This window comes from Danio aesculapii, chromosome 21 (assembly GCF_903798145.1).
Source record: "Danio aesculapii chromosome 21, fDanAes4.1, whole genome shotgun sequence".
In the NCBI taxonomy this organism is placed as follows: domain Eukaryota; kingdom Metazoa; phylum Chordata; class Actinopteri; order Cypriniformes; family Danionidae; genus Danio; species Danio aesculapii.
The window spans coordinates 15,257,419-15,272,708 of NC_079455.1; the positions used below are offsets into that span (position 1 = coordinate 15,257,419).

A 15,290-nucleotide genomic window follows, 5' to 3' on the forward strand; every position below is an offset into this window, starting at 1 on the left:
AAGGGGTGGACATGGTCAACAAAAATAGCTCTGGTAGGCTATAGTGTGCCAAGAAAAAAACGTGTGCCAAGAAAATATCCTGAACACTATTACAGCAGCAGTGTGCTTCTATAACTGCTATACGTTCAGAAAATTTCGTCACCTTAGAATGGTTCTATCTGACATTTTTGTCAAAATTGAGTTATTCACATATTCTTATTAAATGACAACTTATTTATATTATGGGATGTTTTTTTATAAGTTGTTTACATTTTAATACTTTTTATGTAAATAACATAAGAGGTTTATCTACAAAGTTGAACTCTAGCTTGGGTTCTTTCTGTGAGCCAATCAGCATTTTTAATGCATGCACGAGGATTAATCAGGATCAGCTTTCTTTGTCATTTCACCGGACTGCTCCATTGACAGCAGGAAACAACAGAAAGACAAAAATCACACAAAATCAAAGTCGACTAAATAATGCCACTCCACACAAAATTGAGATGTGTGTAAATGTGATGATTTAGAAGCATTTCTTGACATTGAGATTCATTAATTCGTTTTCTTTTCTTTTTCCCTTTATTAACCTGGGGTTGCCACAGCAGAATGAACCACCAACTTATGCAGCATATGTTTTACGCAGTGGATGTCCATCCAGCTGCAACCTATCACTGGGAAATACCCATACATACTCAATCACACACATAAACTATGGCCAATTTTAGCTTATCCAATTCACCTATAGCACATGTCTTTGGACTTGTGGGGGAAACCAGAGCACCCAGAGGAAACCCACGCGAACATGGGGAGAACATGTAAACTCCACATAGTAATGCCAACAGACCCAGCCAAGGCTCAAACCAGCAACCTTCTTGCTGTGAGGCAATCATGCTATCCACTGTGCCACTGCATCGCCGACATTGAGATGAAATGTTCAATTTTACATTGTTAAAAAAGAAACGAATATTTAAAAATGTATATATTGAATGTAAAATATATTTATTTGTTTACATATAGTCAGTGAAACACTTTTCAGTGTTGATTAAACTCATTTGATCATTGTCTGTTTCTTTTAAAGTCTTTAAATGTAATATTAAGCCTTGAAGGGCAAATACTTGTTTTATTTTATGGGGCATATAATTTAAAAAATAATTCATATAAAGTATAAAATTTGATAAATATTAACATATTAATTAGATAAAATGAAAAGCTGCACTGAAAAAAAATATTTAGCACAGCCTTGTATGCTTAATTTAAAAAGGACAAATATTCATCCTAATTCATGAAATAAATGTTACAGAAAGCAAAAATGTAACTTTCTCAAGCATCAACATATTGTTACAACACCAACTTATATATTTTTTTGATTGTATTTCTTGATAAGTAATGCTTCAATGAATGATCTGCCAGATAGAACCTTATAATTCCAAGTGGAACATGACTTTTCAGAATTAGAAGGTTCTATCTGCATTTACCGTGGTTATTTTACTCCAATTTGCAACTGTAAGAGAACTTTGATCATTTACATTTAGAGAACCCTTAGGGTCTCTGTCATGTTAATGTATGAAAGAGAACTGTTACACACATGTTGTTTGCTTTATAGAATGCAAAAACTTTGAAGCTCAATATCTCAAAATCATTTAGAATGCAGATAGAACCTTATAATTCTAAGGTGACGATTTGGCAATGTGTCGAAGTAGCAATAAATATTTTCTATTATATAAACAGTTTTAACATACTTGAAATCAAGAACCTCAATAACAGTAACCGAACAGAATTGACCTTTTTTTTTGCTTTACCAAACTTTACCAAAAAGTTCACTTGGTGGTATAAATTCCAAGAGCACACAGCACTAACAAAATCAGGATTAAAATACTTTTAAATAGGCCAATGTATAATCAATTTAATATTCTGTTTTCCTTTTGAAACAGCAAATGTGGTCAAATTATTGACAGTTTACAAAATACCTCTACTGTATGTCTAAGGTATGTTTTTAAATAAATAAAAAAAATCTACCATCACAATGTCACAGGCAAAACTGTAACTTGTCATGCCAGAATTAAATCTATTGTGATTTATTTAATTGTATTAATTGTAGCCTCCTTTGCATTCTAATCTGACAGGAGTGTCGCCAATTTGTCTTCTGCTTCTGTTGCTCATCTGATTCAAGGTTTGATGTGTCATGTGTTCAGAGATGCTCTTTTGAAGACCTCTAGTCTGTTGCTACAAATGTTTGTAGGAGTTACGGCTGATTTACAGCTGAATCAGCTGAATCAGTATTGTCATTCTACTCTGAAGACTGGCACCAACAAAGCATTTTCATTCACAGAACTCACTTGATATTTTCCTCTTTTTGAGACCATTCTCTGTAAACCCTTAGAGATGGTTACATGTGGAAACCCCAGTAGATCAGCAGCTTCTTAAATACTATCACTAGCCGTCACAACCATGTCATTTAAATCACCTTCTTCCTTATTCTGATGCTTCCTTTGAACTTCAGCGTATCATCAATGTATGATCAACGTATCATAGATGTCTAATATGTTCATTATCTAACAGATGAATCTAGCATGGTTTCTATGGGCATCAAAATCTTTAATATCACCCTTCTTTAAAAGATATCAAAGTTCAGCCACATGAAAATTCTTTCAATCTTTGCTTACTCATTTACTTCTTGTTTAACGTGACAGATACAAGAAAGTCTGATTTTTCTTGTAATTTATTGACTTACATAGTATTTTTTTCTACATTTCATAAAGATAATAGCAATAGCATCACTGTTTTTGATTGCAAAAATTATATTTTCATAGCTTCATGAGATTCCGATTGTACCTCTGAACACACTGCCTGTTTTGACGAGGGTGTTTTATGCATGGCTAACGAGGAAGTATTCAATTATTAATAAAAAAAAAAAACAGGAATCAAAAACAAGTGTTCCCTGACCGGGAATCGAACCCGGGCCGCGGCGGTGAGAGCGCCGAATCCTAACCACTAGACCACCAGGGAGCTGAAAGAGAACGTAAACATTGGCTGTAAAGTAGTACTGGTGACAGTCTTCAACGTAGTTTTTGTGAATCACTAGCATAAATCTTTATTAATTGCACTTTTTTGTGAATTACAAACCATAGATTTACAGTTTATTATAAAGTTTCAAGGTTTTTATCGATACAATCGTTGAAGGGACCCGTATGTAAACGAGCATCTCCGGGAAACCGCATTATTCCGACTTCTAATTTCATACACCAAAGTTTAATTACTGACGAACATGCCATTTCGGCATGGTTTGTGATTCCAAAATAACGCATTTCTCTCCTGAACTCATCGACTGTGCTTTGAATGCATTACAGCATGTTTTTCCTTGTGTTTTGTTCTCGTTACGTAATCCTATTACGCACGCACGGCAGCGAATTATCAAGATTATCAAGTTGTTTATTTGTGATGACACAAACGATAGAAACTTACCCCGGACTACTTTGAGAGCTATATTAATCGTTTGAACCTTAATAATATAAGACCTCGTGGCGCAACGGTAGCGCGTCTGACTCCAGATCAGAAGGTTGCGTGTTCAAATCACGTCGGGGTCAATTACCTTTTATTCTACTCTTTTCCGCACGTGTGAATGTTTTAAATTATAGAACGCATTTCCGGTTTGAGAAACTTACCATTATGGCCAGGGTGTTGTTGAACTCCGTTGGTTGAGGACCACAGCTTTACAGAGTTCAACTCCAACCCTAAAGCTTTCAACTAAACCTGAAGTACTTTGAAAATGAAAGTGTTTAATTAAGGTTAAAGCTAAATGTGCTATGTGCACAGCTAGTGTTTTTCAGCCAATGATGAACTTTTGTTGAAAGCTTAATGTTTCAATTCCATATGGTTCCTTTTACAGCATCAACGTTGTGATGTAATTCAAATATAATTAGTTAAATAGACGTAAGCATCTATTTTGTTGTTAAAGCGTGAAAAGAGACAACAGACCGTTTAAACGCAGGCGGCGTCATTATCATTAGGCTAGAACAGAAACACCATTGAAAATACTAGGGTAAATTTAATTTCCATATTTTAAAGACATGGTGCGGAAAAAACTGAATTTAATGCAGCGCTTCTTGTTTGGTCTGATACCCATTTTATATCGAATCCCAGTCAGGCAGCGACGATCGCTGTTTTATTTATTTATTTTTTAAAAAATCAGATCTTAAATGTGGCAATTTTGTTCGGGATGACAATTAACCGGAAGCCCTGAGGCTGGCTGACTGAAATTTAAAGTCTGTGTTCATATACCTTATTCCTGAAGGGCCACAGCCCTGCAGAGTTTAGTTCGAGCCCTGCTTCAACACGCCTATCTGTAGGTATCAAACAAGCTTAAAGCACTTAATTAGTTTAATCAGGTATGTTTAATTAGGGTTATTTAGGCAATGTTGTTAAACTCTGTTAATGAAGGGCCACAGCCTTGCAGAGTTTAACTTCAACCCTAAAGGTGTCAATTAAACGTGAATGACTTGTTCACAGTCTGATGATGATGCAGCGGTTACACTAGTTTGTGCGTGTGAAAATCTGTAGTGCGGTTCTGCGAAAAGGGGCAGGATTAAACAAGATGATTAGACATTTAAAAAAGGGAGCGATTGGTCCATATGATAAATTTCTGTCCAGATATCATGTTTTGATCTTCGATTGGTCTCACACAGTCACATTATGCGATTTCGCAGGTCAGAGTTCACCAAGCTTGAACTTTGCAATGCAGCGAACTGCGAAACTTGTTGCACGAGTTTCCGTTTCCAGTCTGACGCATTCGGGTGCATATGAATGGAAGTCTATGGGGAGAAAAGTCCACTGTGACAACAGCTTGAAAGTGTTTGATTAAGGTTGAAGCTAAACTATGCATGGACTGGAGTTTGACACCATGAACAACCGACACAAATCACTTCAAATAATAGGTTACGCTACAAAAATCCATTTACATAGTGAAAAACTGAGCAAGAGGTGTGTTTAGATTTGGCTTTATTTTTATCCATCATGAAAATAACGTTGCAACTGGTGTTTTAATGTGTCACTGGTCATCACAAGCATATCCAAACTCTTTTTAATTCAGTGTTTCCCCACAGTACACCGTATTCAACACGTCAAGAAAGACTTGATTCAAGTTTTGAACTTATTCATGATCTACTGGAGGTAATATTTTTAGATTCTATGATGCTGCGCTCACACTAGAGTTTGAGTATGCAAAATTCTGTTGTACTGCTCTGTGAAAAGAGGTGGGATTAAACAAGATGATTAGACATTAAAAAAAGCGAGCGATTGGTCCATGTTTTAAATTTCTGTACAAAGGGGTCATGTTTTGATCTTAGATTGGCCCATGCAATTATGTGATGTGATTTCGCAGGTCATGAGTTCACCAAGCTTGATTTTTCCAACGCAGTGAACTGCAAAACTTGTCATACAAGCTTGCGTTTCCGGTCTGACGCATTCGGGTGCGTATGAATGGAAGTCTATGGGGAGAAAAGTGCATTGTGAGCGCAGCTTTAATGTTTAATTGCTGAACTGTGAGTAGAACCAGGTCACCTCAATGCACCTAAACCAGGAGTGCCCAAACTTGCTCCTGGTGTCCTGCATATTTTAATTCCAACCCCAATTAAACACACCTGAACCAGCTAATCAAGCTCTTTCTATGTATACTAAAAACGTTCAGGCAAGTGTGTTGAAGAAAGTTGGAGCTAACTATGCAGGACACCAGGACCGAGTTTGGACACCACTGACTTAAACTGTTTGAAATAAGTCTCTCCAGTAGTTCATTACATTTTTATTACATCCTGTACAATTGTTTTAGCTTGTTTAACCATATATTTTTTTTAAATGACCAAGATTTAATAGACAACGACAAATGGCATACAATGAGATGGACCAATATCACTTTTATTGTGAAGAAACATTGTCTATTGTCCAGGCTTTATGTCCAGAAACCTTCATGTGGACCACATTCATCAAGTATGTGATTCGTAAATTCCTAGTAAAAAGACCTACAGCAAAACTAGATTGTCTTTGTAGATTGAAACTTAGTTCTCCTGTAGTCAGAGAAAAATAGTGGTATTTCTGTGCAACTTTTGACTTCCTCTTTCAACACACATAGTTTCCTGTGTGATAATCACTCTTTAGGACACATTTACTGTGACACGCATGCATACAAATAGAACCACAAGACAAAAACCATTGTAGTCATCGGACTATCATTGATAACATCGATACAAATAGCAAAACATCTAAAATGTACTTAATTGAGAAATGACTTAAAATACAACATTAAAACTAGATTTCACTTTGTATGAAACAATGGTAGCTGTGACTCCGTTTTGTCAATACATGTTCTTAATTCAAGTAGAGACTTTGCGTGCTCCAAAAAAATGCACATTGTTTATTGCTTCCAAGTATTCACAGGTTGTATCCACAGAGATGACCTTTCAGTTTTGGATCGGCCTCACTATTTTCGTGTTGTTCAGATATAAGAGATCAGGCTTGTTGTAGTTTGGTGGGTTGGCCAGAGGGTCGTAACCCAAGCGACTTAGCATGGGGGCAAGGCTGGGCATATCTTTCACTACATCAGCAGGAATGTTGCCCACCCATTTAGACAGAGCCTCTGTATTCACTGGCTTCACTACTTGATCGGTTGACAGTTCCACCCTGGAGGAGAGACAAATGTACAAGTCATGCATATATTTGGAGACACTGGCCTAATGTTTGTCTAAGATATCATGAAATTCAATTAATCAGCTTTTTACAGAATAAGTCTGTAAAGTGACCACAGTACAAATTGCAGTACTGATGAATTAAACATCATTGAAGTACACCATTGGGAGATGTCATCCCATTATTACAGGACTCTGACCAACTAATTGCTCACCAGAGGGCTTTGAAATTGGAAAAGCTTGCTGATCAAACACACTCTCTATTTATCTCCAACTCATCTGTTTAACTTCAGCTTGTATTACGACATAGGTGTGTGTTTACATAGAGAGCGCTAATCCAACACTCGACAAGGAAGCATCACCTGTACATTTGATCCATTGTTTGCAGAAGCTGTAGGTGTAGACGGAAATGGCAAATGAAAATGACTGACCTGGTTGGACTTGAATAGTGCAAATATAACTCAAAGAATTTTTTATTTTTATTAAATTAATGCCATATGATTGTGTGTCATCAAAATGAACCAACAAAACAAACAAAAAAAAGCATGGCCATGAATTAGTTGGACAGTTGCAGGTAATTTATTACTGTATTTTATTAATTAAATATTTTAATTGTAACATGGAAGGATATTTCACTACTTTTACTCCAGTTTAGAGTCTAGATTCTGGTCTGGGAGGGTCATTATATGGTTTAGCTTAAATCCCAAGTAAAGACCCAAAAAAGTAAAAGGTTGTATCTAAGGGTGCTTTCACAGTAGCACTTTTAACCCTCATTCACACTACAAGCGACTCGCAGCGGCAAAGCCACCGTTCATTTAAACAGAGAGTGAGCGACTTTTGGCAACCTCTGTCTACGCGAGCAACAGCGGCCGTTGGCGACCAGGTGGGCGTGTCGAGTGACACAACAAAGTTGAGAATCCTTCAACTTTATGCAAATGAAGAGTGACTTTCTTGAGTGACAGCCAATAGGAACACCAGTAGAGCTCACGTGATCCTCTCTCAGCTCTGTTAGAGGTCGGTTGTATTCATGCTGTATATACCTAAAAACCCCTGCGTTTGAAGCAGGTCGCCACCCAGAGCGACAGGCAGCTACAAAGTTGCTGCTAGTCTGAATGAGGCATTAGTCCACACCTGGGTTAATTTAACGCCAGAGTACGGTCCGTTTAGCTAGTGTAAACGCTGTCTTTTAAACTCAGGTGCACAACCGTGAACCGTATCCGAGTCAGCCTAAAAGAGGTGGTCTGGGGTACTGTTTGTGCGAACTCTGTACAGTTCACTTCTGATATGAATGCAATCGTACCAAATAACGGAAGTGAATAGTCAACTGTACAACAAACGTAAGTTTTTATCACCTACCTTGGTGACAAACGGGACTAACCCAGTGCAAACAGTGATAATGTCTGCTTGTCTCCACCAAAAAACGACTTCTGCAGACATCGCTTTATGTTCTGAACGTTTTTAATATTTTGGGCGCAGACTGATGCAAGTGGCTTTCTGTACTAAGGTTTTGGGAACAAAACCAAAAGATTCAGTAAAAGCAGAATGACTGATATGTGGACTAGGGTTGGGCAATGTCTACCAATTTGGCATCGTACTATGTCTATTATGAAACATTACGATGGCATTGTCGTCGTAGGCGGCGGTGAATTATTTATGAATAATGAATTAATCTATAACAAATTAATTATTTGTAGCCTACCGTTTCAACTACCTGACCCGCATGGTCTTTGTTTTACCCATAACCAAATCATAAATAAATAAAGATAAGTTACACACAAATTACCACCTGTCAATCACTTTTTCAGCGGGACTCTGATCCGTGTCCTTATAATGGTGTCGACAAACTATAGCGAGACGCAATCCAGTGGTCCATGCTTGATAAACTGTCCAATGTGCACTGCTCTTTTGGGCTCGTCTGACTGCCTGGAGCTCAGACAAGCGCATGACTGTGCGAGTGTGTCTATGGTCACGTGATGTAAGTTTTCAGTGGTAGTGTGGAAGGAGGGCTTTTTCAGAAATCCACACTAGATTGAAATGCCAATGTGGACGTGGATATTTTCGTTCTATAATGCCATTTTAAAACTGAGACGTATTAGTGTAAATAAAGTGGGTATTTTTCGCGAGTGGGTTGCTGCTCAAAATATTTGACTGCGAGTCACTGCATCCCAAATTATTAAAACGATATACCAAAAGCAATCTCCACTGGGCTGAGCGAGAGTACTTCTCTTGCTGTTAAACTGAACAGTTGAACCATCGATGACGTTAGCATGTTTAGGTTCGGAAGGCAATATACTGTGCAAGTGCAGACTGTCGGTGGAGAGGGGTGGAGGGACAATTTCACTTCGACACAGTTCAAGGCAACTGTACCTAGAGTGAGTAGCCCTTAAACAGAGCCTCTGTATTTTAATAAATTAATGCCATATTGTGTGTCATCATCAAAATGCAAAATGAACAAACTAGTTGCCTAGTTTCAGGTAATTTAGTTTTATTATATTTATTTTATTAATTCATTCTTTTGATCTTAATGTGGAACAATATTTCACCACTAATATTTCACAAATAAAAAAATACCCAGAGGACCTACTACTACTACTACAGGTTAACCCCGACCTGTCATGGAAGATGAGACCTAGGTCATTTATACGTTTTTTGGGGGGGCACGCAAATGTATTTTTGAAGCTTTGTATAATTTCAGTTGAACCTGTGACATCCCAGTCTATTGGCTATGTGTGTGTGGTGTCCCAGTTTATCAGCGACGAGCGCATGCATTTTAATTACAGGTTGGAGGTGACATAATTGATACACAGGTGCCACTTGTTGGGATGTGGATATAGACCAAGGCTGTTTCTCAATTCCAAGGACTTGCATTCTTCTGGAGACCAGTCACCTCGTAAGAGAGAACTCGGGAGATCGCGAGAACAGAGAGCGCATCCTGTGAGAAATGAGATGCTGCGTTCTTCCCTGGTTCTTCCTGATGGTCACATGACCCTCACATGTTTTTAATGTAAAATTATTTAAACATTACATCATTCATCCAATGATTTATTGTTTTTCCTCCTTTCAATATATATACACACACGATGCATAAGGACCTTATAAGTCTATGTTGCACAATACAAATGAAACTAATTTTAATATAAATTTCAACAATTAAACACCCTTAATGTGTTTATGCCTTTATTAAGATTTTCATGGTAATATTTACTATCTTTCACTGTTTCATTTTGGAAAACTCCTGAGATAAGTTCTATCCATCTCTGAACTTTATTAATAAATCTATATAAAATGCAGCTCTTCCCAGCTCTTTTATTCAGCTGCAATGATATCTGGGACTTCTCAAGCGAGTTTTGCGCTCAAGTCTGCATCGCTGCATCCTCGATATCAAGAACACATCTGGGAACATTCAAGCGTTCTCCGTTCTTGCGATCATAAGTTTTGGAAACTGAACATGTTGCTGTGGCAGTTGATGATCATCAACTGTGGCAGTTGATGATGCCATTACACAAGAACACAAGGATGCAAGAACGCTGAAGAACGCATATTGAGAAAGAGCCCAAGTTTGGTGTGCTTGTAAGAGAGTGAGGTTTCCTGAGCGATCGCTATGGTATAAAGCTCAGCTTCGCTGACCATCCCATTTGGCCCTGACACTTTTTTTAGTTTTCTTTATATTATTTATGCTATTGTTATGTTAAAAGTATATGTTATTTTGCCTCTGACGGTTGCATCTGGTCCTCATTTTTATTACAGCTTAAGAGCCGACTATCATAAATGGGGGCTCGTCCGGGAAAGTCATATGGAAAGTTGAGAAAGGGTTTTGGTCCGTTTGTGGTCTTTGAACATATCAGGAATGTTGCACCCTATAGAGGATGAGAGAGCTCACAGATTTCATCTAGAATATCTTAAGTTGGATTTCAAAGACGAATGAACGTCTCGGGGGATTGGAACAACATGAGGGTGAGACATTTTTGGCTGAACTAACCCTAATAAGATTTGCGCATCAAGCCATTGCAATGTGGGTTATTGTTCAATGTTCATCTTTAAATTAACAACAAAACATGTAAAATGTAAACTTGGCCAAATGAATAAATATCCATTTTTTCATATTGAACATCATGACACCAGAAGGCCTATAGGATAAATCGATTAAATAAATCAAAACATTAAAGTCACTCACTTTGACAGAGAAACTCCTCCGACTTTCCCAATTAGCTGTTCATGATGCAGCACAGCGGTGTCCCACGGCAGATCCAGAAACTGAAGGAGCCTGCGCATCACCCGCTCAGGATGCAGCACAAGCTGCTCATAATGAACAGGCAGACAGTTGCCATTCACGGCAGCCAGGCACTGGTCGTACATTACTTCCACCGCCCGGTTCCACTTCACCAAACAGTCCCGGTAACTTGTCAAGTCAAACCCAGTAATAGTAACCTTGCGGGAGATCATCGAGTGAACGGTGGCTCTGCCATCACGAAGCATGAGAATAAACTTTGCCTTTGGGAAGAGCTTGGAGAGGTAGGACATGGACTTCAAAGCAAACGGGTCCTTGTTGCAGAGCCTCGGCGCTGGCTCCCCGTGCCCTACTATGATCTCCAAAAGAAAGGCACGTACAGCAGAGTCCAAGACATCATCAGTGACACCAGCCTCATCCAGACGGACCCGCTCTCGTGCCGAGTGACTCCAGGTGGCCTGCATGGCTAACAGCCGAGGGATGACCCGGGTCTCCTCTCCGCACCGCACGATAGGGTGGGCATCTAACATAGCCCGCATTAGCGTGGTGCCACTTCGAGGGACTCCGCCAACAAAAATGAGAGGAGTTTCCTCATTGTACTCCTCAGGAAGCTGTAACGGGTCACTAAGGTTTCTGCCAGCATGTAGGTTTACCACCCAGCCATGCTGTGATGTACGAGAACGGGCATTCGGACACTCTATAGTACTGAGGCCAAGATAAAACACTGTGATGGAGCTGATGACCCCACAGACTAGGAGAACATTGCATGTTTGTTTTCTCATGACTTACAGTTAGGGAAGAACTTTGCTTGTAGGGGAAAATATAACAAAATGAGCAAAACAGATTTTGCAGGTGGGGGCAAAAGTCAGGGCAGGGGAAAGACGGAGTGAATGTTTCCAAAAAGCGTCAGGGTGAAGGAATGTAGAAAGGCGACTTAAGTGTAACAGTTTTTTGGGGGGGGGCAGGGAAGGGATGGGAGATTTTTTCCCCCTCAGTCAGCAGTTCTTCTGGGCTTTGCTTGAGGCTTCAATAAACTCAGACATGGTAAGTCAAGCCATATATTCTCTGTCAGCACCATTGTGCCTGTAAAAATGGGAAGGAAAAACACTTTCAACGACATATTTTGTCAGGTCTGTTTCAACATTGGCCACTAATGTGGATCTCGCATTACATGAAATGTCACATCTAATACCATTAAAGTAAAGCATTACCGTAATGGTATTAAACAATTACAATTAGCCAATCTGAGTGCTGTAACCCAAGAACTATGCTCAAGTCGCAAGCCTTGACATTCAAAGGAAAACTTCCTGTAAAATGTGGCTAGCAAATCAAAGTAATGTTGTGGAAAAGATGTTAATTCATCAAGATGTAAATCTTGACACTCTTGTAGGTGTAATTTCAAGTTGAAGTGACGATTTCCAGTGATAAAGTTCAATGTAGAATAATCTTGCACAAAGATTCAAAACCTATTGGACTTAAAATATTTAACACTGTTTATATGATGTACTAATGATATTATAATTCTGTCTTCACTGACAAAAACACAAATCAATGTATTAAAATATTTACACACAAAAAAATGCTTCAGTAAAGATGTTGTTTACTTTGACTTTTAGTGAATGTGGTTGACCAGAAGTGATCTACTTCTTTGGTTATAGTACCTCCATGTGTGCAGGTAACACTTCCTGCTTCTGTTTTTTGTACACCTTTTACACACATGAACTTTAAACTTGAAAAAAAAAAAAAAAAAAAAAAAAAAAAAACATGTACAAGTGAAAGCCCATCAACACCAAAACATCCTGTTGCAGAGCAGAGACTGTGGTTGACTCTTGTTGCAATGTATGTCACAAAACACCTATGTCTTCGAAACTATCACCTGCCTTATTGTGAACAAAACAAAATAATAATTAAAAAGAAAATTGCTCCAGAAATGTGTGTGCAATCTGGATAGAAAGATTTTAACAAATACATTTATCAAAACTCAGTCATAAATTTATGGAAACATGCTAAAATGACAGAAACCACACAAAGGCAAAAGACACATATTCAGTCTGGCTTTTTAAATGTTCAATACATTTTTTAAATAACATGAGCACTTAGTGTAAAAAAAAAAAAGTAAAATATTAAGAACTGACATGTGACTGCTTATTTAGGGAGTCATCCCACTAGAATATTTTACCTAAAAACTAAACATTTAGTGCATTTCTGCCAATCACTTACATGACAACAGCATTTGAGGGCCTGAAAAAAAACCAATATGTACTGGTCTGACATGAATAATACAGTAAGTTGTTTTTATATAGATGTGTGTGAACTGGGATCAAAATAATTTCTCGAGAAACTAAATTTCTGTAAAAGTTTGTTGTGTTTGGTAATTTGATTAATTTCTACCATCAATTACTTACTCAAATGAGACTGTTGTCTAACAGGTTTCCTCCAAATTTATTGGTAGATCAAACAAACAGCTCCAGGCTCACACCATTGGGTGAGCAAATGATTATAATAATCAGCCGTTATGATACACCATTTCCCACCTCAGCCAAACAAACATACAAAAAAACTTGGTTCTGCCCAAATTAGAACTGAAAGAAAGCATTTTAATATAAAACAGTATTTTAAAAAAGCTTTAAACAACATTATCTTACTGACTGGTTGCTCTTGTATGGTGGTATTTCACGTTACGAAAGGGCATTTTTTGGGTATTATAGAAAGGTTTCATGTCCCAAAATGCTAATAAAAACGTCACACCGTTTAATTTGTGGGAACGTGCACGTACTGCAATCATGCAACAAGTCGACAGAGCTACAATATGCGGTCAAACCGATGAGTGACCGTGTACAGTTCAAGCACAGCTGAAGGCATTTTTCATCGAACAGCTGTGATGTAAATACATTTGCACACAGTATTTCACTCATGCAGTAGCTGCCTGACACGGAGACACGAATAAAATGGTCGTAAATCGAGGACCAAATCTACCTGAGATGAAAGTTGTTAAGCGGCGCGACTGACGGCCTGCGACGAGGAAACTGTATGCGTTTAGCGCCCTCACGACACGATAAAAACACAAACATCTCTATTAGTTTGAATAGTTTAGCAGAAACACAGACGTGTCATGGCTTACCGTACAGAAAGCACAACTCCTCGAATCCTACATTCTCCAGAATCGCGTCTATCTGATGAAATGCAGTCGACCAGATCGTTTAAATGGAGCTATGAAGCTCTGAGGAGACTCCGAATCTGACAAAGCGAGCACATTTCTTGTGAATGCTGTCTTTCTGTGAAAATCGCTTTCGAACAGCTCCAATCCAGCAAATAAACCTCGATGATTACTAGCAGTGCTCTTGAATTCATACCAGTTTCCACAGCGCTACAGCGTAACTCTCCAATTTCATTGGCTACCTCAAACGTCTGTTGTCATCAGATGGTTTTCATTGGCTCCTTGGATTTCTCTTTATGACATGGTCATTGCTGCTCATGTAGAATCAAACTCATGTAGAATACATGAATATTTTAGATGCAAACACCTCTAAAGCCGTTTGAAAGTTTTCATAAATTATAATTTTCATCATGCTCCTGTCTGTAGGTTCAGTAATGTCAAGTTTATGGCAAAGAATACACACTTTTAAAGGTCTTTAAAATGAATAAACTTAAAATAAACAGAGAAAGCTGACAAAAAAATACTCATTTTCAATTGAAATTTAAAACGGCACATAGAGTTTTTTCTTTCCTCTGAACTCTTTATTTATCAAGCTCTGTTCTCCTGTGAAGAATTCTGTGAATGGGAATATATTAATAATCATTTTACATTTTTTCTACATAATATTAGGGGAAATCGTGTATAATATTAATTCCCAAACATATCAATATGAAAACTTTCATCAAAATGAAAGTTTTTGAGGAAAGTGTGCAGGATTTGTGTCTATTTCTATTTACTTGAAGTCTACGGTGCTGTTTTGAACATCAAAAACTGTAATTCAATGCAGCTTGACAAGGCTCTAAATCAAGGGTGCCCAAACTTTTTGGTATAAAGGGCCAAAAACCAAATATCATTGATAGCCATGGGCCGAAGATAAACATATCAAACTATTTTACATTATAGTTGCCAAGAGAGTTTATTTCCTAATATTTCATAATACATAGAAACAATAACTTTGAATAGTATTACGTAATGCTGTATAACCTTTTGAATTGTAACTACTGCAATAAAAACATAAACAATCACATTTATAACACAGCAGAGCTCAATGCTGAGCACACTAGTTAAGCAGAATCTGCCTTTGCCTTGATTTGCTCAACAAAGTTCTCTATCCGTCGGGTACATTTAAAACTAAACCTGATTATTTGACACCATTTAAATCAAAATGTTTAATTTCAGTTAGCTTTTTTGTAACTTAACAATAAATGTAAGA

General features: G+C 37.9%; 1 protein-coding gene and 2 non-coding genes across 3 annotated transcripts; 1 reads left to right on the forward strand and 2 right to left on the reverse strand.

Annotated features, from left to right (window-relative positions):
• Positions 1-2,913: 2,913 nt before the first annotated feature.
• Positions 2,914-2,985, reverse strand: trnae-cuc (transfer RNA glutamic acid (anticodon CUC)). Its single transcript has one exon. It is a non-coding gene; the product is annotated as a tRNA-Glu (tRNA).
• Positions 2,986-3,491: 506 nt separating this feature from the next.
• Positions 3,492-3,563, forward strand: trnaw-cca (transfer RNA tryptophan (anticodon CCA)). The gene has a single exon. It is a non-coding gene; the product is annotated as a tRNA-Trp (tRNA).
• Positions 3,564-5,860: 2,297 nt separating this feature from the next.
• On the reverse strand, positions 5,861-14,259 carry tpst1l (tyrosylprotein sulfotransferase 1, like). Its single transcript, XM_056446052.1, has 3 exons — positions 14,003-14,259; positions 10,828-11,964; positions 5,861-6,648 (listed from the first exon to the last, which is right to left on the reverse strand). The coding sequence occupies exons 2-3, from the start codon at positions 11,661-11,663 to the stop codon at positions 6,429-6,431; spliced, it is 1,056 nt and encodes a 351-aa protein (XP_056302027.1). The 5' UTR covers positions 11,664-11,964; positions 14,003-14,259; the 3' UTR covers positions 5,861-6,428.
• Positions 14,260-15,290: the final 1,031 nt, after the last annotated feature.

Excerpts from the sequence above, each read along its gene's own strand:
- tpst1l (XM_056446052.1), bottom strand. The coding sequence starts at position 11,663 with ATGAGAAAACAAACATGCAATGTTCTCCTAGTCTGTGGGGTCATCAGC. Across the intron at positions 6,649-10,827 it reads GGAGGAGTTTCTCTGTCAAA|GGTGGAACTGTCAACCGATC; the intron begins GTGAGTGACTTT and ends TCTCTCCTCCAG.